Source organism: Jaculus jaculus, chromosome 4, assembly GCF_020740685.1.
Source record: "Jaculus jaculus isolate mJacJac1 chromosome 4, mJacJac1.mat.Y.cur, whole genome shotgun sequence".
NCBI classification, from domain to species: domain Eukaryota; kingdom Metazoa; phylum Chordata; class Mammalia; order Rodentia; family Dipodidae; genus Jaculus; species Jaculus jaculus.
This window is the reverse complement of record NC_059105.1, coordinates 25,150,070-25,174,788: the sequence shown is the minus strand read 5'-3', so window position 1 is coordinate 25,174,788 and position 24,719 is coordinate 25,150,070. Positions and strand designations below refer to the sequence as shown.

Genomic DNA, 24,719 nt, shown 5'->3' with positions numbered 1-24,719 from the left:
GCTGTACCAATTCTCTCTCTATCTTCCCCTTTTTGTTTCTCTCAAATAAATAAGTAAAATATTTAAGAGTAAATGACAAGGTCCAAATGGGTATGTAGGCAAAATCACCAGATACCCTAAGAGCATGCCTCAACAATATCTAAATGTTACTGGGCTGATGAGATGAGTTTCTAACTCTGGGGGACATAAACATAGTCCAAAGTTTTGGCAATTCCAGGAAACGTGGTGGGGAATACTGGAGAACAATCCCTACACATTCATTTCACAGGCTCACATTGTTCTAAAAGACTGACTTTTACTACAGCCTCCTCACTTTGCCTAGTTTTAATTGACTTTAGTTCAAAGTAAAACTGTATTTGGGGCACAGAGTTGCAAGCAAAAATGAGTTTCCTTCTTATACCCTATGATGTCTGTTGCTGGAATGAGAAAAATAAAAATGTAGAGTTTTCTTGCTTCTATCACATTTCACATTTCATAAAGCACAGGTTCCTGGTTCTGCAACTGGGAAACCAAATGGAACTCTTGAAATTTGAAAACAAAATAATCAATATTTAGTTCCTCTTTTTCATGAAGGTAAACTGGGGACTTAAAACAATTCTATGTATCATATTTTTTTCCCATTTTTACTTTTTTTATCACTTTGGTAGTTAACAAGTGTTAGAATGCATCATGCCAGTCATGTGTGAAGAATTATAGGTTTGTGACAACCACAGTTTGATTACTGTAAGGTACTCACCCAGGGACTCTTTACAGACACACGGCTGCAAATTTACATTCCCATGCCCAATAAATGTATTTTACTGTGTTTATATTCACTTGAAAAATATTTGTGTGTGCATGCTTGCGTGCATGGGTACACATGTGCCACACATGCACTACTTTGACTTTGCATGGGTGCTGAGGAATCGAACTCAGGCCAATAAGGTTTTCAAGCAAGCACCTTTAACCACTGAGTCATCTCCCCAGCCGTGAATTTATATACTTTTGATACCAAATCATCTGGGATTTTATAACATATTAGTGATTAGATGTCTATCTTCTCAGTTTGCATATATATATAATACATATGATACATACACATATGCATAATTTTCCAAGTTGTCTTAAGGAGAAAAGTAAACAACAAGTCAGCGGCCGGTTCCTGCGGCCCCCAGGGGCGTTCCCCGGTCATCTTACCAGCCATAGGACAGAATCCAAACTTCTGGTCAGCATCATAGTTCTGTGTGGTTCCACACCATTTCATGTTGTCCCTCCTGCCCTCAGAAGTACAGTCGGTGTAATTGTGGTTGTTGTACAGGAAGGGGAAGTGGCACAAGGCACCATTGGAATTCCCACCTCGAGTCTGAACCAAAACTGCCCAGGATAACACACAAACAGTGAAACAATTACAGATGAGCTTCCACATGTACAGGAGGCTTAGGGAGAGCAGGTTCCTGCTACTAACTCCCAGCGGGAATATTCCCAGGTTGAAAGATATCTGACTATATAGTGCTAAGCTTCTTAACACAGTTTTCATCTTCACCTTCAAAACAGATTGAAATCTCGCATTCTCTCTCACTTACCCAGCCAAGAAGAAAAAGATTAAATGATAGCTTTGTGTAAAATACGGTTTTAGCCAGAAGATAAGCAGAGGCACTCAGACATTTATCCTGTACTTCTCAGCTCTGTGGGTTCATCCACTGATTTCAATATGTGAGTATCTTTAATCACTCATAATCCCTAGGTGTCAAAATAATAGAACCACAGGGCTTTCTCCTTAATGTCAGTTCCCAGTGGCTCCTGGGAACATGGGAAGAGTCTCAGCTGTGAAATGAGCTCCGTGTCCCTGGGGTCCAAACACATCCTACATGCTGCTTCTTGGGCGCCCTCACCACGAATGGTTTGACTGCGGGCACAGCCCTCGCTGCTCTGATTTCTCCTAGGTCGCTTACCAGTGTGGTCCGTGCAGAAAGAATACTTCTGGTCCTGCTCATAATTCAAAGTCGTGCTGCACCACAGGTGGCCATCTTGGCGCCCTTCTGTGGTGCAGGAATAGAAGGTCCTGCCATTATAGGTGAATGGGAGGACACACGGCTCCCCGTTGGAATTGCCACCATAAGTTTGGGTCACAGCTGTAAAATCAAAAACACATCTCAGGTCAATAGGGCTGCCTTCCCACACTCAGAGGAAGAAGCAGGGAGTGCCAAGGGCCGTCTAGCTGCTCTAGGTCAGGAGGCATGATTACTCAGGAGGGGCCATGGGCCTGAGCTCCTCTGTCAATGCCCTTGGGTAAACACTTCTGCTGCCAGGCCTCAGTTTCTCCATTTGTAAAGCTGTATCAGTACAGGTCTATCAAAGATGCTAACCAAAGATGACAGGGAGGGGAAAGGCACGTGTGACTCTGTTTGGGTCATACAAATAGTATGTGAAGCTATCCTAGTGAAATGTGTTTTAAACTATATCTTATGTATTTATTTCTAAGCAGAGAGAGACAGGACGAATGGGTGCACCGGGTCTTCGAGGTGCTGCATGTATCTGTACCTTATGTATCTGGCTTTATGTGGGTCCTGGGGAATCAAACCCGGGTCATTAGGCTTTGCAGGCAAGTGCCTTAACCACTGAGTCATCTCTCCAGCCCCTAGTGAAATTTTCTTTGTGACTGCCATGTTTGTAACTTAGAGACATGTGTTGCACTTTTATGAGACATGTCTCTAAAATTTGAGATTTAGTATATAAGATACAGATCATTAGATATTCAGGAAACTTTTGTAGCAACATTTTTGGCAAACAAAACCAATACAAAGCAAGCCAGGGGTGGTGGTGCACGCCTTTAATTCTACCACTGCAGTGGCAGAGGTAGGAGGATCACTGGGAGTTCAAGGCCACCCTGAGACTGCATAGTGAATTCCAGGTCAGCATGGGCTAGAGTGAAACCCTACCTCAAAGAAAAAAAAAAAAAATACAAAGCAGTTTGATCCTCATGATGGGAACAAAAATACATTTTAGGGCCAGGCGTGGTGGCACACACCTTTAATCCCAGCACTCGGGAGGTAGAGGTAGGAGAATTGCCATGAGTTTAAGGCCAGCCTGGGACTACATAATGAATTCTAGGTCAGCCTGGGCTTGAGTAAGATCCTACCTACAAAAAAAAAAAAAAAAGAGGCTGGGCATGGTGGCCAAATGTCAAACGTCATCATGATTTGTCATACAGTGATGAGTTATAAGATTTTCTTTACTTAAAAAAAAAACTTTGTAGTTATTCATTTGAAAGAAAGAAACAAAAGGAGAAAAGGAGGGGGAGAGAGAGAGAGAGAATGGGTGTGGTGGGGCCTCCTCCATCCAGAAGCATGCACCACCATGTGCATCTGACTTACATGGGGGATTGAACCTGGGTCCTTTGACTTGGAAGCAAGCGCTTTAACCACTAAGCCATCCCTCCAACCCAAATCATAAGCTTTTCTAATTTTATTGCTTTGTATTTTTCGAAAATGACTAACAAGTTACCGGCACTCGTCTGTGCACGGATATAAAGTCTACCTGTCTCCTGACAGCTGACTCCATTGCCCAGGCAGGTGCAGAGCATTTGCTTGTTTCCTTGCGTCTTCAGCCACTGCATCCCCACGGAGTAGACCACACCGCTGTCCATGACACAGTGGCCATATGAGGCAGGCTGGGGCTGGTAAATAGCTGTTCGGACATCTGCAAAGGAACCAGACGCTAAAGGCATGAGAATGCAGGTCACAAAAACTGGATGAGAAAAGATAACTAAGAGCTGAGTGAGGGCCCTCGGGATCTGCCAGGCATCACTCTTTTTTTTTTTTTTTTTTTTTGGTTTTTCGAGGTAGGGTCTCACTCTGGTCCAGGCTGACCTGGAATTAACTCTGTCATCTCAGGGTGGCCTTGAACTCATGGCAATCCTCCTACCTCTGCCTCCCAAGTGCTGGGATTAAAGGCGTGCGCCACCACGCCCGGCCCCAGGCATCACTCTTAATTCCATGTTACTACCACTGCCTGCAACTTGAAAGAAATGTTCCTCTCACTCAACATTTTTGCCTTTCATTCAACCTTCAAAGTCTTCCATAAAACCCTACCTACCAAGGTCTCATCTGGAGCCACCAGGATTATATTTCTAAGTGACATAGACATTGTGTCACTCAAGGGTACAGATCTCCACAGCGTACTTCCTGCCTCACTCCGGTCACTCTCTCCCCTGCTCTATGCCTCAGTCTACCTGAGCTGCATTTTATTCCTGCCTGCTGTCTTTCTGTCCCACCCTCATGAACCTGCTTTATACCGCAGTCCACTTCCCTTTCCTCTCAGCAGCTCTCCTAAGCTCGACACAGCTGGGCCCTCTCTTTCTGGGACTGACTTTCGGGGATTGTGACAGTCTTCAGCAGACCTCCTCTCTTCTTGCAAATTGCACTCATTGGGAAGCACCCTGGACAGCCATGCTGGATTTCTTAGAAGTTAGACTCTTTCCCAATTTTGTTTCTCAGCAGGTTGGTAGTTTTGTTTGTTTTCAATTTTCTTTTCTAACAACCAACTTTTTCAAATTATTATTGTTTGTTTGGGTGTTGGATTTAACCCACAATCTTCAGCCAGAGTCCATTCATTTTTCTTTTTTAAATTTATTTGAGAGAGAGAAAGGATGGGCACACCAAGGGCTCTTGCCACTGCATACAAACTTCAGATGTATACGCTACTTGTGCATCTGGCTTTACGTGGGTACTGGGGAATAAAATCAGAACTGGCCAGCTTACAGGCAAATCCCTTTAACCACTGAGCCATCTCTCCAGCCCCCCTGTTTTTTTTCAAACCTCTCATGTCTCAGAGGTAAGCCATTTCCCATTCCCTGAAGTGCACTTTCATTTCATTTAAAGATTTCTTCCAAAATTCAGCTAACACTCGACATTAAAAGGGAAATGAACAACCAACACTATGCAAATGGCCTCATCTTCTCAGCTGAGACCGTGAGTTCCGTGGGTGGGTCAGCCACTGCGCTCACCGGTGCCGGTGCTCTGCACGGAGGCGTGCCTCTCACACTTCCACTCCCCGCGGCCGTTGCCCGTGCACACGCACTGCAGCATGTTCCCGCGGTTATCCTTCTTGCTCCAGGTGTCCCCGATCCGGTAGGATGTCCTCGTGTCCTGATCGTTGCATCTGTCTGTTTCAGAAAGGAAGCGGTTAAACACGGAAATCGGGTTGAACACTGGCAGGTAGTTGATTCTAAGGAGCACAGTCACTGAGAGCCTGTAACCACAGAGTGGTCATGTGCTCCAAGTCAGCGCTGGTGCTGCCGACCCCAGACCCCAGACGGGGGAGACCTGCGGAGAGCGCAGGGCCAGCTCCGCTCCGCTCAGTCTAGCTGGGCTTCTCCATTTGCACAAGAAACAAAATCCGTCCTCAGGCACGTTTCTAATTCCAGCACGGAGGAGGCTGGTGTAGAAGGATCGCGGGAGCTCAAGGCCAGTCTGAGACTACATAGTGAATTCCAGGTCAGCCTGGACTAGAGCAAGACCCTATCTTGAAAAACAAAACAAAAAAAAAACTTGTCCAGTATTTTTCTCTAATTTTCTCATTTTACTTTCCATACATTCCCACTGTTTCTGTGACCGACTTCATGCTCTGGTAATTTCTTTCCCCCTTTTACTCTCCTAGGCTTTCTCCTAGTAATTACCGGATATAGCTTGCCTTTCACTGGGGAACTTTCTGTAAAACCCTGGAACAACAGGCAGGCATACAAGTCTGAAAGGCCTCTACCAATTGCCCCAAGCTATAAAATGCCAGGAGTATCTTTATTTGTTAAGTAAAACCTTTCTGAAAACTAACCATTTCTTTGGCTAAGTGTTCTCTTACCCTACACTCAAACACTCATATAAAAATCAACGAAGTAGCTGGGTGGGGTGAGGTGGTGCACTCCTTTAATCCCAGGTTTGGGAGGTAGAGGTGGGAGGCCACCCTGAGACTACATAGGGAATTCCAGGACAGCCTGAGCTAGAGTGAAACCCTACCTCAAAAAAACACAAAAATCAACAAAGTCCTAGGTGGCAGCCCACTATTGTAAAACCAACATCTAGGTTCAAGGTCATTCTTGCATACTTAGTCTCAAAAAAAAAAAAAAAACCCAAGAGACAAAATGAAATAAAATAAAAATCAGCAGGGGGTGGCGGGGCACACCTTTAATCCCAGCACTGTGGGTGCTGAAGTAAGGAGGGGGGTGACCAGAGTCAGAAACCAGTCTGGGCTACAGAGTACATTCCAGGTCAACCAGACTTCGGGTGAGACCCTGTTTTAAGCAAAACAAAACAGAAAGAGAGAGGAGAAAAAAAACAAACAAACTATCAATCAAGAATCAGCAACAATAGTGGTGTTGCATCCTTTAATCTCAGCACTCAAGGGAGGCTGAGGTAGAAGGATCCCATTGAGTTTGAGGTCACCCTGAGACTACATACATAGTGAGTTCCAAGTCAGCCTGGGCTAGACCCCACCTTGAAAAACCAAAAACAAGATTCACCAACAAAATGGCCTTTTTGAATTGTGTGTTAGAAAGCTTGTTAGTGCTGTGAAGAAGTTGGACTCAGGAATCCTTAGTGTTCCTTCTAAGACTGTCTTCAAGTCTTCATTGCTACCTTTGGTCTCCAAGGCTCCTTTTGTATAATCTCAAACCTTGGAAGTTTTATATTTTTTTTTATATTTTATTTAAGCTAATCTATTTTAAAATGACTAACTAATAAAATGCTCATCCAAATTCAAATTCTTTGCTAAGCCAAAACTAAATCATGGAAAATAATATTTAACCAAACCTTACTGTCTTATTAGACCTTTTTTCATTTAAATGTGAGGATCTTTAATCTTCCAAGGCCTTAGAAGTTTAATACATTCTTTTACTTATTATGTAAACCTCTTCTGGACTGGGGAGATGGCTCAGCAGTTAAAGGCCCTTGAGTGTAAAGCCTGCTAGCCTGGATTCCTCCAGTATCTATGTAAAGCCAGTTGCACAAAGTGGTGCATTTTGCAGCAGTAAGAGGCTGGAATGTTCTCTCTCTCATAAATAAAATTAAAAAAAAAAAAAAAAAAAAAAACCTCTTCCCATAGCAAGCTGGGCAAAGTTTCTCAAAGACAAGCAATTTATTCCATGGGATTTTTTTAATTTGAGAGAGAAAGAATATTGGGTACACCAGGGCCTCTAGCGGCTGGAAATGAATGAGATGTTTGGGCTACTTTGTGCATCTGGCTTTACGTGGCTACTGGGGAATCAACCACAGGTTGTTAGGCTTTGGAGGCAAGTACCTTAACCGCTGAGCCATCTCTCCCATCCTATTCCATGGAATTTTATACAAGCACTTATTTTGCATAAGGTAGCATAGGAAGAAAATATGAATTGGAAAATATCCCAGACTTCAAAGAGCGCTTGGGTCAGAGAGATGAGAAAGGCATTCATCACCTCCAAAGCACAGAATTGGAAGCTTAAGAGAATGAAAGCAGTGCTGTGGAGGTTAAGGCTTCCCAGTACTTCTAACTGGGGGACTTGGCAGAGAGCCTTCATTCAGCCTCCTCTACTATGCAGTGGGTGTCAAGTGCAGTTTTAACCTGACTTTACTCCCCTCATTAAACAAAAAACATCTCAATGACAACCTTCAGTTCTATCATGACATATTTAGTTTTGAATACACATTAAAGTTCTTTTTAGTGTTGATCATCTTCGATATAACTGAATTGAGATTCTCTTGTTGATTGATTTAGTCTTCCCTGAAGAGGAAGAATGTTGGTTACAGAATTTTTCTTGGTATCTAAAATTACCAAAACATGTTGGTGTATTGGATGTGTTCCAGGGATCCAGCATAGCAAGTCTCTCTAGAAATCCAGATAACAGTACCTGGCCTGATAGTCAACAGAAAGATTTAAAACATACTTCTGGAGGTGCAAGTGATGCGTCCATTCCCTTCTCCCAGACAAGTACAGTCCACCATCATCCAGCCCTGGTAGGGCTTTTCCCAGGTTTCCCCGACAACGTAGGAAGTCCTAGCAGCATGATCAAAACATTTCTCAGCTGTAGAAAGGATTGGAAGAGGAATAGGAAAAAAAAAAAAAAAAAGGTTATTTAAACTTGAGCAGTTTCCCTGTAATTTAAAGGGTAGCATGTAAGCAAAAACCCAGCCACATTTTTTTTAAGTGGTACTCTGTTCAGAAAGGAAGGCACACCCTCCATCTAAGAAAACAGCAAGTAGCCAAAGCCAAGGGAAGCCCAAGCCGGGTTGGCAGCAGAAATCCTGTCCTCCAAATGACTACATGGACTGCATATTTTCAGCCAGGCCCACATTTCCCACCAGCGTTTTGAGTGGAAAGAATCCTGTATGTAATTCTGTGGGAGACTGCATATGCAAGATTGCAGTCCTAATTATGAATGACCAATTATGAATTACAGAGGATCTAAAAAAAATGACAAGAAAGCTATTTAAAATTTGGTTTCTGGAGAGAAAAAAAAAATGCCAAAAATTGCATTAGAGCCAGACATGGTGATGAACACACCTTTAATCCTAGCACTTGGGAGGCAGAAGTAGCAAGACCACCATGCATTCAAGGCCATCTTGAGACACATAGTGAATTCTAGGTTAGCCCAGACTAGAAAAAGTGAGACTATCTCGAAAAACCTAAAACTGCATTAGAGAACATTAAAAGACAAAATCAACTGTGGACTGAGACTAGGAGCTTAGTTTTTTGTTGTTGTTTGTTTGCTTTGTTTTTTGAAAAGAAATTACCAAGGTGTGACCAGAGCACCTGCCATTTGGTTTCATTCCAGTGAATTCCAACAAAGAAATGTGTCAGAAGTGTCATTTTCTTTTTCTCTTAAATCACTTAGATCTCAACCAAGGAGGAACCTGACATCAGATATAAACAAAAGAAATGACTTGTTCCTAAAATCTTTCAACCCCATCTTGTGCTTTCAACCAAGATTAAAATATCCATATGTGGTTAGGATCTTGGTGATTGCATTTCTTTAAAGGCTATGGATCAAATGATATGTCACTGTTTGAATGAAATTCCCATTTCACTATTTTATTTTATTTATTCATTTATTTTTGGTTGGTTGAGGTAGGGTTTCGCTCTAGCCCAGGCTGACCTAGATCTCACTATGTAGTCCCAGGGTGGCCTTGAACTCACCTCTGGCTCCCAAGTGCTAAGGTGAAAGGCTTGTGCCACCAAGCCCGGCCTCTACTTCACTATGTTTTTTTTCCTATCAGAATTTAGATTTCCTGTCCACATAGATGTGATTCTGATTTAGCTGAACAATAAATATAGCTGCTATGCATCCCTGCCTGCATCCACCCTCGAGAGCCACACACCTATGGGCTTGCAGGTCCACTCTCCTTTCCCGTTACCCAGACACACGCACTCTAACATGTAACCACCGGTCTCATGTGGTCTCCTCCAGGTGTCACCGATCTTGTAGGACTGACCCCCTTCATGGCAGCGGTCTGTTTAAGACAAAGGGCATGTGTTAAAGAGAGCTGAGGATGGAGAATTAGGGAGAGAGGAATCTCATGTTCTACTAGGATAGGTGATTATGTGGGCCAAAATGAGATACAGAGCCTTCCCACCAGAGGCAGAGGAAAAACTGACAGATCTGCTCACAACTCAATTACATGTCTTGCTTAAGACATAAGGGACCATATTGTAATCTGAATGGCAAAGAGGTCATGAATAATGGTTCCCTGGAGAGATTCCAGGAAATTGGGTCCTAAATCACAGAAAGAAAGGCTTGGAGACATGGCTTCCATGCATACAGCAAGGTGAGCCCAGATTACCTGAATGAAAGGACCATCACGATCATACCACTCCAATATGGGGCAGAAGTGTCACTTTGATGGAAAGCAGGCAGACATATCCATGAGCATGGAAATCCTTTTATTTTTTTAGACTTAACTCCAGTGGTCCATCCACAGGCTAAATTGGTATGCTAGACTGTAAGTACTGTGGACCTCTGACTCTTAACAAGAGAGTGACTTGTTCTTTTGGACAGTCTTCAAGCTGACTTGTTTAAAGGGTTATTTATTTATTTGAGAGAGAAAGCAGAAAATGAGAATGGGCACACCGGGGCTACTGCAAACAAACTCCAGACACACGTGCTACCTTGTGTTTCCGGCTTACATGGGTACTGGGGAATTGAACCTAGGTCCTTCAGTCTTTAGAGGCAAGCACCTTAACTGCTAAGCTATCTCTCCAGCCCCCTAAAGGGTAGTTTTTAACAGAGAACATTGGTAATTATTAATTAGAGACACAGAGTAGATCATTCAATCCATGTCTTCCCTAGGAAAAGAGCTTTGCTTTCTTGGTATAACCTATTTGTCATAAAGAATCCAGACTCTGAGATGCAAGATTATCTTGGTGTCACAAGCAAAAAAAGGACAGAAGCATGTCTGCTTCACTCCTCATGAACAACTTCTCAATCACTGCAGATACCCACATGATCAGTCTGGCTTGAAGATACCTAGGTAATTTAAAATAGGTAAATCTCCTGAAGATACCCAGGTAATTTAACATAGGTAAATATCCTAAGTTTGTAAGTATGCGTGCACACACACATACTTTAAACACTGACTTTACCCACTGCTTGGACTCAGCTTCCAGAAACACTGCCAGCAGTTGGGTGAAGGTGGAAGACTATGTGGTCACCCATCAGGGGTAAATCCCCAAAGTGAGAAATACTCGGTCATGGGTAACATAAGACGGCAGGAGCACTTAACAGAGAAATTCTCACTTATGGTAACAGATCACAGGTGGAGAATGCATTCCTTACTTGCAATGGTGCAGCTGATCCTCCCTCGCCCAGCCCCGATGCAGGTACAGTCCCAGATCATGGAATCTTTAGGGCGTTCGTAAGTCTCACCCACTCGGTAAGTGTTCCCGGTATACTTGTCAAAACAAGTCTCTTCAGCTGTGGGGAAGAAAGAGTGTGTGTGAGCTTCACATACATAAATAAGCAAGCTTTTCTGTCCCACTAATCCATCCTACAGGAAACCCCACTTTTCCGTTCTAGGGCTCAACTGCAGGTTGGACAGGAAGTGAGACTTACAGACTCTTGACCGAGGCTCTAATAGCACCAAAGTGTTCGACTTTTGACAAACTCTCCAAGGTTCTATAAATTAATTTGTACTATAAGGAATTCTCAGGGGGGGGGGAAAAAAAGCCACACAGAGTACTATGACCCTATGACCAGCAGCTAGATTGCTAAGAAAGGATTTCAGATTCCAGTCACTGGGGAAATCAAACCAAGGTCCACAGGAAAAGCAAACAGTTTGAAGATCCCCACCTCCCAGCAGGCGCTGGCCTTTGTTGATCCTAGCAGATAGTTCCCTCCTAACCACCCCAGTGTTTCTGAAGGACTTACTCTAAATTTTCAAGAAACCTATCAATGGGCTTCAAAGTCTGAGGAGCAGTTAATGGTCTTTCATTGAACTGCTGCTGGCACACTGTCTGTATAGCCTAGTGCCTCAAAAGTGGCTTTTGTCCCACAATCTTAAAGATCCGAGATAACTTTCTAATAAACTTTTACAAGCAAACTTTTAAAAACTTTTTTTTATGTCTAACGGAAGGAGGATAAGTAAAATCTTTCATTCTCTTATCTAAAATGTAGAGACAAACAAGAAGATTTTGGAAACTAGTTTGGCATAGTTATTTTTAAGGTGAAAGTTGCATGTGCTTTAGAAGGACAACATCTATGAAAGGATGCTGGTGACCAGACCCTTCGCCACTCACGTTCCGGTTTGCTCTCGCAGTTAAAGCCTCGGCTACCTCCATAGCAGGTACAAACCAAGGCATTGCCTAGGTAGGTGCGCTCCCATTGCTGGTTTATCTGATAGTGTTTCCCATTGTCAAAACAACCAGCTGGAAAAGATCGAAGAAAAAAGTTATGACACTTCCGTCCCTCCTTTCCCCTGAACAAGTTTCATAATTTTCCTAATATATGTGAATTGGTGAGCCTAAACATCAAATATAGAGAAGTAAGTCAATTATCAGAACACCTGAAGAACCATAAGCAATATTCTACTAAAATATAGAAAGGAGCTATCCCAAGAATTAAGCACAATTTATATAGGCGGATATTTGTATATTTTTTAAAAATCTCTTAACTCAGTTTAATGTTATGCAATGAGATCATCTGTCTGCTCAGGACTACAAAGAAATAAGCATTTCGAAAGGTAGGTAATTAACAATACTTTTATTTCTTTATTAATTATTTATTTATTTGCAAGCAGAGAGAGAAGAGAGACGGATAGAGAGAATGGGCGCGTCAGGGCATAGTGGCACTGCAAAAGAACTCCAGACCTTGTGCCACCTGGTGTATCTGGCTTTACTTGGGTACTGGGGAATTGAACCCTGGTTGTTAGGCTTTGCAGGCAAGTGATTTGGCCATTGAGCCATTTCTCCAGCCCTGAAATTAAAAAGTAATTAAAAAATTTTTTGAAAGATGTAAAAATACCGAAGCAGGGCGTGGCGGTGCACACCTTTGATCCCAGCACTGGGGAGGCAGGGATAGGAGGATCGCTGTGAGTCAAGGCCAGCCTTGGACTACAGAGTGAATTTCACATTAACCTGGACTATAAAGTGAGACCCTACCCCAAAACAAGCAAACAAACAAACAACAACAAAAAGTAAGGAACTTCAATACAAAAGCTCAAGTCAAGGAGAACTTTCAGGCAAGCATGATAGGGCCATACTTGCGACCCCAGAACTGAGAAGGCTGATGAGGAGGATTGCCACATGTTTGAGGCCAGCCTAGGCTTCAGAGCAGAGAACTACTATCAAACAAGTTAGAGATCCTGTCTCGGGGGGAAAAAAAAAAAAAGTGTGTTTTTTTTTGGGGGGGGAGCAACTTTGAGGTTCCCTCTAGCCAAGGTAAAGGGAGGGAGGGTGTGTCTGAAAATGAAAACCTGAAAGAGGAATTCCAGTCCGTTCTTGGTAATTCCTAGGCGCCACAGAGCAATCTGACCCAATTTACAACTCTTTTTTTTAAAAAAGTTGGTCAGAAACTACCTCGCTATGTAGATAAGCTTTCCCCTGGCCTATCTTTAAAATACTTAGGCAAGTACCTAGCAACAAAGAAAATAATGAGGAATAAGGACCACGCTCATCACAGATGGAAATTTTACACATTATCTCTTGTTCTCTTCAAAGGCAAGAATTTTCATTAATTCACAAGACAATCTGAAGGTGCAGAATTCACTAGACATCGCAGAGTCCCATGCCCTCAAGGGAGTCTCTTTTGCGTACTTCTGCCCCAACACACCACACACACACACACACACACACACACACACGCCCCAAACCTGATCAATCCAAAAAGCCTTTTGTCTCCTCCACGAAGCGCACACTCACACACTCACACTCACGCGCGCGCGCGCGCAAAACTTCAGCCACAACTTCATCGGGGCGCTGTCTGGTCCCCTCCCCGCCGCCAGGCTGTCCCAGCCCCGGGGCCGTCGGTACTCACGCTTGCTTTGACTGACAGGCACCGGGGACTGGGGCTGCACGATTTGCTGAGCCTGCCTCTTACTCTTGGAGGCTCGGGTGCAGCGCACCGCGGTCCCCAAGCACAGGACCGCCAACAGCAGCAGCGGCAGGCCGGGTCCCGGACCCCGGAGCATCTTGACTCGGAGAGGGGACACAGCCACCCTCCCCGGGAGGCAAAGTGACCACCGAGTAGCAACTGCGGGAAGAGTCCCCGAGGATGGGGAAGGGGACGGGGGAGAGGCACCCAAGTTGTGTCTGCAGGTCCCCGGGGCGCGCTCCCCCTCGTGCCCTACGTGTGCAGCGCGGAGGGTGCGGGCGGCCGGGCCCCGGGAGCCGGGGCTTATATCGGGACAGTGCCCCCCGCCCCCCGCGAGGCCCTGCGCGCCCGGAGGAGGGACGCGCGCTCCCGCTCCCCCCATTGGCCCCGAGTGCGGGTGACGTCACGGGGGACTGTGGATTCGCCCCGAACAAAAGAGATGCTGATGGCCCGCCAGGACTGGGGCTGGAGAACTTTTTTTTTTTTTTTCTGTCTCTCCTTGGTTTTCTTTCCGGTCCTCAAACTTTTTTTTTTTTTTTTTGGAGGATGTTGGGGGTGGGGATGGGTTAGGGATGGGAAGTGGCTGTGAAAGTGTGGACTGGAGAGAACCAGGGAGGTGTGGGGGGGGGGGATGCAAGGCTTCACCCCCCCCTTCCCTTTTCCTTTTTTATTGGTAGCTGTGGTGGTGTTTGAGAACATTGCGTCACCTCTGAGAAAAGTCTGTGCTCACAGGAGTAGGTTTTGTGGGGAGGAAAAAAAAAACCATAAAGCAGCCACCACCTTGGAGCTGCAAAAATCCAGACTTGGCCGTCCCAGGGCGGGGCGGTGGCCGGTGTCCACCCGGGGACCCCGGTTCTCCGCGCCCCAAGCGCAGGCCGGCCAAGGACCCGGCCCCAAAAGTCACCCGGTACCGGGACTTTATTGATTCTTGCTTTGAAAGCACGAAGCAACAGTTACTGAACAACAACAACAACAAAAAAAAACTTATACGGCAAAGTTTTCCCTTTCCTGGGGAATGGGGTGCCGTTCCCATCGGAAGAGAAATCGTGAGAAGTGGGAAGTGAGGCTGGCTTCGAAGGCTGGAAAACCCTGCGTGGGTGCCACGTTCGCTGGGCCGTTTGCACAAAGCAGGGATTTTGTGGGACTCGGTAAAGACCTGGCGGGGGGGGGGGTCAGGAAGACCCCTCACCTCACTCTTGCCGCCCTCCAGCCCCCACGTCTAGTTCATCTGGCATTCTCTTTTTGCAGACGGCGATGTCATCATAGAATTCCGCCACCCGTCCTCCCCCACCGCCAATTTTTTTTTTATTTAGATTATTTGCTCCAGAATGTGCAAAGTTCCACTTAAGAGTCTCCTGCGTCCTTGTGCACTTAGAGGGCGAGGGGCGCGCGGGGACGTGGCAGGCAGGGGACCCTCAACTCGGTTGTCACGTGGGCCCCTTGCTTCTGGAGGGCTTCAAGAGTAGGGGAGCTCCGACCCCCAGTTTTACTCCCCTCCTCAGCTCTAGAGCGAGGGGATCCTTCTGCTTCGAGATATGGCAAAGCTACTAGCAAAGTTAGACTTATTTCTGAAAGGTACTTGATTTCTCCAAAAGTTTCACCCTCAGTCACTGTCGTAAGGGTAAAGTGAACTCTCTGGTCTATGAAACCCTCAACTCATTAAAGACGCAGAACTGTTGTTTGTTTTTATTGATGTAGGGAATTAAGCGGGGGGGGGGGAATCCCAGCAAATATCAGTTTCCTTTAAGTGGTGTAAAATAACTCTTGAGGAATCTCTGTGACCAACATTCCTAATTGAAACAGTGCCAGAGATTGCCCCAAATTTAGAATCCTGTCTGGACTAGAGTTTTTTTGGAATTTCTCATCATTTGACAAAACAGCTTTCTCTTTCAAATGTAAAAGGCTCCTTGTAAAACAGTAGGTAAACTTCTGGGAAGAGTCCCAGGTGGTGGTGGTGGTTGGGGGGGCGGGGGGAATACCTGGAAGTCCGGATGCCGGCAAGATAACCTGAGGGGGAGCTTTCTTAAAATATGTACATTCTGGAGAAAGGAAATAAAGTTTTTTTTTTTAAAAAAAAAAGCATTTTGAAGCCGGGCGTGGTGGCGCACGCCTTTAATCCCAGCACTCAGGAGGCAGAGGTAAAATGATTGCCATGAGTTCGAGGCCACTCTGAGACTCCATAGTGAATTCCAGGTCAGCCTGGGCTAGAGTGAGACCCTACCCCGAAAAACCAAAAAAAAAAAAAAGAAGAGCATTTTGTCTACTAAAAAAAGGTGAGATTTTAATAAATTTACTATACTCAAAATAAATTAGAAAAGTATACCTTGTGAGAACCCTAAGCGGGGGGTGGGGTTTATTTTACATTTTAGACGAAAGTTATATTTCTGTCCCACAGAAAAACAAGTTAAGGAACTGGAAAATCTCTAATATCTCACAAATGAACACATAACAAAATTTGAATGTTATAGTAACGTTTTGGGAGTTTGTCTTTTTTCTTGAAAGTTTTTTTTTTTTTTTTAACTTTGGGAGACATGCAGTTAAGATATGTAGTTAAAGGGCTTGCTACAGTATTCTTTCATTATCAAAATCCCTTGTAATTATGCCTCTATTATCTCTAACTCGGAGATAATTAAATTTTAAAGACCACACTGACTCTGTCTAGTGTCCCAAGAATTCATTAAGTTCCCTAAAGAATTCTGAAGAATAGAATGACAGATGGCTTCTTAAAAGTAAAGTATCCTCCTTGTAGGAAAAGTCTTGGATTTCTCTGAGGAAGGGAGAGACAGGAAGAGAGGAGGAAAGACAGAGCCTATAGAAACAGAAGGCAGGGCTGGACAGATGGCTTAGCGGTTAAGCGCTTGCCTGTGAAGCCTAAGGACCCTGGTTCGAGGCTGTATTTCTCAGTAACCACGTAAACCAGATGGCATGTGCATCTGGAGTTCTGGGGTGCCCATTATTTCTTTCTCTCTGGCTATCTCAGGCTCTTTCTCTCTGTCTGTCACTCTCAAATAAATAAAAAGGAAAAAAAGAAAAAAAAAATGGAAACAAAAGGAAGACTAGTGGGTGGAACTGGGAACAGAAATGAACTGTAAATGCACACAGAGGAATCTTATTGGGGTGATGCTAATATGGCATTGGCTACATAATTTGGTAAAGTTACTAAAAATTACAGTTGTTCGCTTAAAATGAGTCTCTTTTTTTGTGTGGTTTTTCATGCTAGCCCAGACTGTCCTGGAATTCACTATAGTGTCAGGCTGCCCTCGAACTCACAGTGACCCTCCTACCACTGCTTCCCAAGTGCTGGGGCTAAAGACATGCCACCACACCCAGCAAAATGAGTGAATCTTAAGGTTCTGCAAATTATACCTCCATAAAGTTGTTTTTGAAAAATCAACTTGAAAAGGAACCATTTCTTTATTCTGGGTTACTTTTAGCATCTCCTGATTTTGACTCAAGGCCTTGTTCCCAAGTAACAACAGCATGCACAAGGCATTTTCATGTCGTCATTTTGCAGTGAATGCTCAGCTACACACAGTTACTGGTTTGGAAGTTCAGTGTTTGTGTGCTGGCATCGTGTGCCAAGACAGAGCAAATGTCCATGTAGGACTTACCTCGTTTCTTCTGGGAACTGCATGGTGATAGGCTTTCTCCAACATTTCTAACAACTTAAATTTGTGATAACAGCAAGGACACACACATTTGCGTGGGGACATGCGGTGCTTTTTACATATCTTGTTGCTTGAGCTGGTTAATGAACAACATGAGCAGTTATGGAAATCTGAATTAAATTGACCTCATTCAAGTTGAAGACTGAAGATGGCTTGGTTGCATGAAAAAACACACTGGGCTTGGTAGCACATGCCTTTATTCCCAGCACTGAGGTAGGAGGATTGCTGTGAGTTTGAGGCCAGTCTGGAATGTTCCAGGTCAGCCTGGGATGGAATGAGACCCTACCTCAAAAAAAAGAAAAAAAAAAAAGAAGAAGAAAGAAAAGATTGGCTGTGGAGATGGACCCAGGTTCTATTCCCCAGGACCCACAAGGGGGCACACTCATCTGGAGTTCAGTGGCTAGAGATCCTGGCATAAAGAAAAATAAAATATTTTTTAAAAGAGAGAGAGAGAGAACAAGAGAGAGCTGAACGTGGTGGCACATGACTTTAATCCCATAATCCCAGAACTCTGGAGGCAGAGGTAGAATTACCATGAGAGTTCGAGGCCACCCTGAGATTACATAGTGAATTCCAGGTCATCCTGAGCTAGAACGAGACCCTACCTAAAAAAAAAAAAAAAAAAAAGGCATCATCAAATGCACTCATTTAGAATTGAAATTAAAATAATTTGAAGTATGTTTTAAGAGGCAACTTTTGTGTTCCGAGTGGAAAATGGGTTGTTTCAAGACTAATAAACACATTAGAGGCAATATTTCTCCTAACCAAATTCCTTGCCTACTTGGGGGGAGGGGAATCCCTGATAAGAAATAACTTCTTGACCCTTGACCCCAAGGGTTACATTTAGATGGCAGTGGTCTGTTTTTCCTAAAAAAAAAAAATCTTTGTCCCTTATCCTGTTGTTAATCTCTTTCAACTCTGTAGGGGGAAGCCATTGACTGGATGACCTTGGGAACTTTCACCCTTAAGAGACCACAGTAAGTTTATATATTTCAGGGTCGTCTCTAGGTAGGTTGAATGGAGAGAAATTACAGTTGTTTTGGTTTCTTATCTTGATTTTTTTTTTCCATGATGAAATCCTTCCCCTCTTCTGAAAATGGCCAAGTTTGCAAAATGCAACTCATTAAGCACAGGTGTGGAAAAATAAAAACTACCCCATGGGTGGGTGGGCGGCCTGTGGCCAGCATGCCTGAGCAGTCTCCTAGAACGGACAGAATGCCTGCAACCAGGGAGAAAAACGTCTGATAAGGGCTCTAAATTATGCCATGAAAGCGAGCCAGCTTTCACTTAATAAGCATTTTGTTTATATTTTATTTTTTTTTTAATCAGCACTTTTAAAAGCCTTAATCTATGCCTTTTGGTTCTAGCTGGAGTACTCTTTTCTCATTAGAATGATGCAACTCCCAAAAGACTTTGCAAAGGAGTCTAACTCATCCAGTAAAATGGAAATAACTACTGTGTAGCTGGACCACTCACCAGAACTATGTCACAGCACATCTCTATTTCCTGTGACAGGCAGCCCTTTGCTGGGAATTTGTATTTGTGCACGTTGTTGATTCTTTTTTTCCAGTTTTGCTGTATTTTATGTTGGCATCATAGTTTTATGTCCAATGTTGTGTTACGTTGCCATTGCTACTATGTTTTGAGAGGCTGAATATTTTTTCAATGAAAGATTTTTAGTACTTAAATTATTTTCTGTTCTTTTTACATTTACATACTTCAAAGAACTGATAGGCAGCTACTCAGGAAGGCTGAGTTAGAGGCATGAAAAATATTCACCAATGGGCTGGGGAAATGGCTTAGTGGTTAAAGCGTTTGCCTGTGAAGCCTAAGGACCCTAATTCGATTCCCCAGGACCCATGTAAGCCAGATGCACAAAGGGACGCATGCATCTGGAGTTCATTTGCAGTGGCTAGATGCCCTGGCGCACTCATTCTCTCTGCCTCTTCTTCTCTCTCTCTCTCTCTCTCTCTCTCTCTCTCTGTCTCTCAAACAGGCTTGTACTACCGCACCCAGTTTTACGCAGTGCTAGGTAAGTACCAACTAAGCAACATCACTGGGTCTTCTATCTTTCTTTCCCTTCCTCTTCACCTCCCCCTCCTCCCTTCCTTTTCCTTTTCCCCCACCCTCCCTCCCTTCCTTCCTTCTTCATTTTCTTCTTTCCATCTCTCTCACTCTGTCTCTCTTTTTCTTTCCGTGCTAGAAATTAAATCCAGGGCCTTTCACACAGTAAGCACTACCTCTGAGCCACATCCCCAGCTCCCAGTTGTGGCCTTGTGAATCAACGACCCCATAAGTTCTCCAGTCCCCAGCAATCTAGTGTCTTAGGACCTTTGTAGGCCCAGGAATCTAGCCTCCATACACCCTGGGGTTCCGCGCTTGGTGAATGTGGATCCAGTCACTGAAGGGAAGAGAATCCCCACTCTCCCATCCCCACGCAGCCAGGACCCAGCCAGGCACTGCGCTGGGGACTGTATGCTTTATCTTCAAAGCAACTGCCAGAAATAGATATTAACAGCCCTGCCTCACTCGCTGTGGCTCAGAGAGTTGAAAAATGGTCAGGAAACTTATTCCATGAGAGAAAGACAGAACTGGATTTAAACTAAGAACCCTAATACAAAGTGCATTTTTTTTTTTTTTTTTTGAGGTAGGAGTTTCACTGTAGTCCAGGCTGACCTGGGATTCACTATGCAGTCTCAGGTGGCCTCGAACTCACAGTGATCCTCCTACCTCTGCCTCCCGAGTGCTGGGATTAAAGGTGTGCACCATCATGCCTGGCAACATTTTTTTTTTTTTTTTTTTTTGGAAAGGTGCATATTCTTAACCAAGACATACATTTGCAGAAGTTTTTTTTTTTCTTTGTTTGTTTGCTTGTTTGTTTGTTTCGAGGTTCAGTCACACTCTCGCCCAGGCTGACCCGGGGCTCACTCCATGGTCCTAGGCTGGCCTGCAACTCACAGCAATCCTCCTACCTCTGCTAGGATTTAAGGGGAGCACAACCACACACAGCTTTTTTTTTTTTTTTTTGCAGTAGGGCCTCACTCTAACCCTGACACTTACTCTGTAGTCCCAGGCTGGCCTCCAACTCACTGTGGTCCTCCTACTTCTGCTTCCTTAGTACTGGGAGTAAAGGCGTGAGCCACCATGCTGGCTCCAGAAGTGGTTCTGCTCCATATTAGGTGTAAGAAGCCCAAGGAAATTCTCGGTAGTATTTGTTGTCCTGGAGATCTCGGGGCCCATGCCTGACCTTTAGGACGATTCAGCTGCCTGCTCTGCTTGCTGGAGGGCAGAAGGATGAACCTTCAGGGGACTTCTTCCTCTCACCCTGATCCCTGCAGCAGTGCGCACACAGCTGTGGTTGGCAGCTGTCTCGTACTCTTCTTCTAGAACATTCATTCTCAGAGAGTGTAATGTTGTCCCAAGATGAAGACGGGTTCTGGGGAAGCACAAAGGGGAGGAAGGCAGAGTGGAAGAGTGTAGAATGTAGTTTTATTATTATTTCTTTGAACTCTTCTCTTTAGATGTTAATTTATTCTATTAGATAGAACTCAAATGAACTTTATCTCTGGGGATAGGGTGGAGTACAAGATAATAAAGAAGAAAAGAGGAGGAACAGTGGTCTAGATTACAACTTCCAGGCTGTTTGTTCTCCCTGGATGCTCTGACTCTTAATAGCTATCTCCCTGTAATGGTGGCTTTTTTTTTTTTTTGAGGTAGGGTCTTGCTCTACTCCAGGAATTAGTCTCCAGCTGGCCTAGAACTCCCAGTGATCCTCCTGCCTCAGCCTCCTAAGTGCTGGGATTAAAGGCGAGAACCAAGCCCAGCTGGGATAGTGATTCTAAGAGGTACATTTTCCTATTTCCTTTTTTAAATCCCCCTTCACCACCTTCCCTTTGTCCTTTTATTTTATTTTTATTTATTTATTTGAGAGAGAGAGAAGAGGCAGAGGGAGAGAGAGAGGGAGGGAAAGAAAGAAAGAAAGAAAGGAAGGAAGGAAGGAAGGAAGGAAGGAAGGAAGGAAGGAAGGAAGGAAAGAAGGAAGGAAGGAAGGAGTGTACCAGGATCTCCAGCCACTGCAAATGAACTCCAGGTGCATGCACCACCTTGTGCATCTGGCTTACATGGGTCCTGAGGAATTAAACCAAGGTCCTTTGGCTTTGCAGGCAAGTGCCTTAACCACCAAGCCATCTCTCCAGCCCACATTTTCCTAGTTCTTGGTAGCCTCAATTTGATTTAGCCCTTGCCAGAACCTTGGCTTTGGTAAACATGCCTTCCCCAAAGTCCCCCAGTGGAGACCATTTGAATTCCTTTTCTTACTGAAACCCTGAAGATCCAGATTCTAGCAGCCTCTAATCAGGAGAAGTTCAAACAAGGGTGGTTGAAGTCTTAAATGGCTGCACATATAGTGTGTATGAATTCTTCTCAAGCCTGGCCACTAAAACTATACAGTGTTATCTCTGTGTAGCCCCCATGTCATGAATGGTCTTACTGGCTACTGATTCTGGGCCCTTCTAATACTGACGCTTTCCCTGAATGAAATGCTTTCACCCAAGATTGATTTTTTTTTTTTACTTTCTCAGCTTTATTTTCCCAATATCTTAACAAACATCATTCTGAGCTGGATGTGGTGGTGCACACCTTTTTTTTTTAATTTTTAAAAATTTTTTTATTAACAACTTCCATGATTATAAAAAATACCCTATGGTAATACCTTCCCTCCCCCACTTACCCCTTTGAAACTCCATTCTCCATCATATCCCCTCCCCATCTCAATCAGTCTCTCTCTTACTTTTGATGTCTTGATCTTTTCCTCCTCTTATTATGGTCTTATGCAGGTAGTGTCAGGCACTGTGAGGCCATAGATATCCAGGCCATTTTGTGTCTGGAGGGAGCATGTTGCATGGAGTCCTGCCCTTCCTGTGGCTCTTACATTCTTTCCATCACCTCTTCCGCATTAGACCCTGAGCCTTGGAAGGTGTGATACAGATATTGCGGAACTGAGCACTGCAGTCAGTTCTTTCCATCACCATGATACCTTCTGAGTTGTCCCAAGGTCACTGCCATCTAAAAAGAGAAGATTCTCTACCAAAAGTGAGAGTAGCATTAATATAAGGGTGTGAACATTAACAGAAGTGCTTACTGGGCAGTTTGATAAGCATAGTATACACATTTGGCCAGACAACAGCAGATGTTACACCCCTAGGGCTTATAACTACCCCTGTTGTAGGTTTGCAGTATCAGGGATATATTCCCACCCATGGAGTGGGCCTCCAGTCCAATTACAGGGCAGTTGGTTCCCTCATAACAGACGTACCACTATTGTACCCATTGGCTTATTTGGCCTGGCTGGCCAATTATAAGGCTTGCAGTGTCCACTGATGAGTATCTTCACTGGTGATTTCTCTTTCTCCCATTGAACTGCATGCAGAATGGCTTCTTCCAGCTTTCTGTCAGCAAGATTTTTTTCTCTTTTTTCTTTTATTTATTTATTTATTTATTTTGGTTTTTTGAGGTTGGGTCTCACTCTAGTTCAGGCTGACCTGAAATTCACTATGTAGTCTCAGGGTAGCCTTGAACTCACAGCAATTCTCCTACCTCTTCCTCCCTAGTGCTGGTATTAAAGGCGCGCGCCACCATGCCCGGCTTTCTTTTTCTTTTTCGTTTTGTTGTTATTTTCAAGCTAGGGTTTTGCCTAGGCCCAGAAATTCACTATGTAGTCTCAGGGTAGCCTTGAACTCACAGCAATCTTTCTACCTCTGCTTCCCAAGTGCTGGGATTAAAGGTGTGTGCCACCATGTCAGAGAAGGTTTCATTTTTAAGTACATAGTATTTGTTCTAGCTTCTTAACTCTTTGGAAATTTGATTTGTCTACTAAGCAAGAAGAAGTTAGATTCAGTGGTCCTACCACATCAGAAAGAGTTATTTATCTTTAAACGTGCTTTGTAGGGGGCTGGAGAGATGGCTTAGAGGTTAAGCGCTTGCCTCTGAAGCCTAAGGACCCCGGTTTGTGGCTCGATTCCCCAGGACCCACGTAAGCCAGATGCACAAGATGGCACATGCATCTGGAGTTTGTTTGCAGTGGCTGGAGGCCCAGGCACGCCATTCTCTCACTCTCTCTCTGCCTCTTTCTCTTTCTGTCTGTTGCTCTCAAATAAATCAATAAAAATAAACAAAACAATTTTTTGAAAGTGCTTTGTAGGAAGAAACCCTGCCTTCAATGAGGTGGACAGGCCAGGACTGACCTCTGATGCCCCAGCACCCATCATGAACCCACATGTACACCTTTCACACACAGGCACGCAAACACACACAAATATGCACAAATAAATAATTTTTAAAGCGCCTCCTAACTCTGCATATGTTATATAGATAGAATGAAAGATTTTTGCATATTTATGCCATATGTAATGCAACAATTGCAACACAGTGTAACATTTGGGAATGCGGCTTTTCCATAATACTTTGAAGCTTCTCACAGTGTTCTGGAGAATTGTCAGTGTATATTACTCATCTTTTGAAAACTAGAGGATCTGTTTATTTGGAGGTTAGGTTGGCATTCAAAAGCCATCACAATATCTTAGCTATGTGTGAGCAGTAATTTCTCTACAGATCATCTTAAAGACATTTGATAACTTATCCTCTTGCAAAGTGGTCATATTTTTATCAGTTTATACAACATTCCGAAAGATTCCTGACTCCTTACCAATTTAAGCATTAAGTTAATCTTTCCATTTTTTTGACCATTTTGAAGCAAAATTATATAAATATTATGGATGCAAATGATTAATCCATTTATGTTTTAAAAAGAAATATAATGTAAATATAGTATGGAATTCTAATTAGAACTGAACTCTGTTCTGAATTTTTTTTCTTCTTTGAGTGAGTTTTTCAGTTTAAGTCCACAAAATATAAATTTTTCTTTTTTAACTTTTTTTAATGTGAGTTTTAATTTGCTAATGAAATCTCTTTTATGCATTCCTTTTTTTGAGGTAGGATCTTGCTCTCTTTTATGCATTTTTGTTCCAATATGTTGTTTTTTTTTTAATTTTGAACTAATTAAAATTGTTCAAGGGCTGGAGAGATTGCTTAGCAGTTAAGGCACTTGCCTACAAAGACAAATGACCCAGGTTTAAGCCCCAAGGACCCATGTAAGTCAGATGCACAAGGTAGCACATGCATCTGGAGTTTTGTTTACAGTTGCTGGAGGCCCTGGTTTACCCATTCTCTCTCTCTCTCTTCCCTTCTACCTGCCTCTCTCTCAAATAAATAAATAAAAATAAAATCTTAAAAGTTGCTCAGAGAAAGTTACAACTTCAACAACTGACTCAGATTTTTCAGCAGCATGTGATTCTGGTTGATCTCAAATCAAGGTAAGTCATAAAGAGGTGAGGGGAAGGGCTAGAGTTAGGGTGACTGGGCCCCTGAAGGTAAAAAGGCAAGATGATCTGACTTCTTATCTTTTGCTTAGTTTCCTAGAGACCTGTTTTTCCACAATCAGGACCCCTCGTGGGAAGGTCTGTCAT

At 43.7% G+C, this 24,719-nt stretch overlaps 1 protein-coding gene across 12 annotated transcripts in view; it reads right to left on the bottom strand.

Annotated features, from left to right (window-relative positions):
• Fn1 (fibronectin 1) overlaps positions 1 to 13,786 on the bottom strand; it is a 72,557-nt gene extending 58,771 nt beyond the window's left edge. For 7 of the 12 annotated variants that reach the window (XM_045148551.1, XM_045148556.1, XM_045148554.1 and 4 more), the window contains exons 1-9: positions 13,472 to 13,766; positions 11,737 to 11,865; positions 10,778 to 10,915; positions 9,324 to 9,455; positions 7,892 to 8,029; positions 4,985 to 5,143; positions 3,517 to 3,678; positions 1,932 to 2,111; positions 1,177 to 1,353 (exon numbers count right to left, since the gene is read on the bottom strand). In XM_045148551.1, the coding sequence (XP_045004486.1) occupies positions 1,177 to 1,353; positions 1,932 to 2,111; positions 3,517 to 3,678; positions 4,985 to 5,143; positions 7,892 to 8,029; positions 9,324 to 9,455; positions 10,778 to 10,915; positions 11,737 to 11,865; positions 13,472 to 13,625 (1,369 nt within the window). In that variant the 5' untranslated portion in view covers positions 13,626 to 13,766. Of the gene's footprint in view, positions 1 to 1,176; positions 1,354 to 1,931; positions 2,112 to 3,516; positions 3,679 to 4,984; positions 5,144 to 7,891; positions 8,030 to 9,323; positions 9,456 to 10,777; positions 10,916 to 11,736; positions 11,866 to 13,471 lie in introns of all 12 variants that reach the window. The other 5 variants (XM_045148552.1, XM_045148558.1, XM_045148559.1 and 2 more) reach the window with 2 other exon arrangements.
• Positions 13,787 to 24,719: the final 10,933 nt, after the last annotated feature.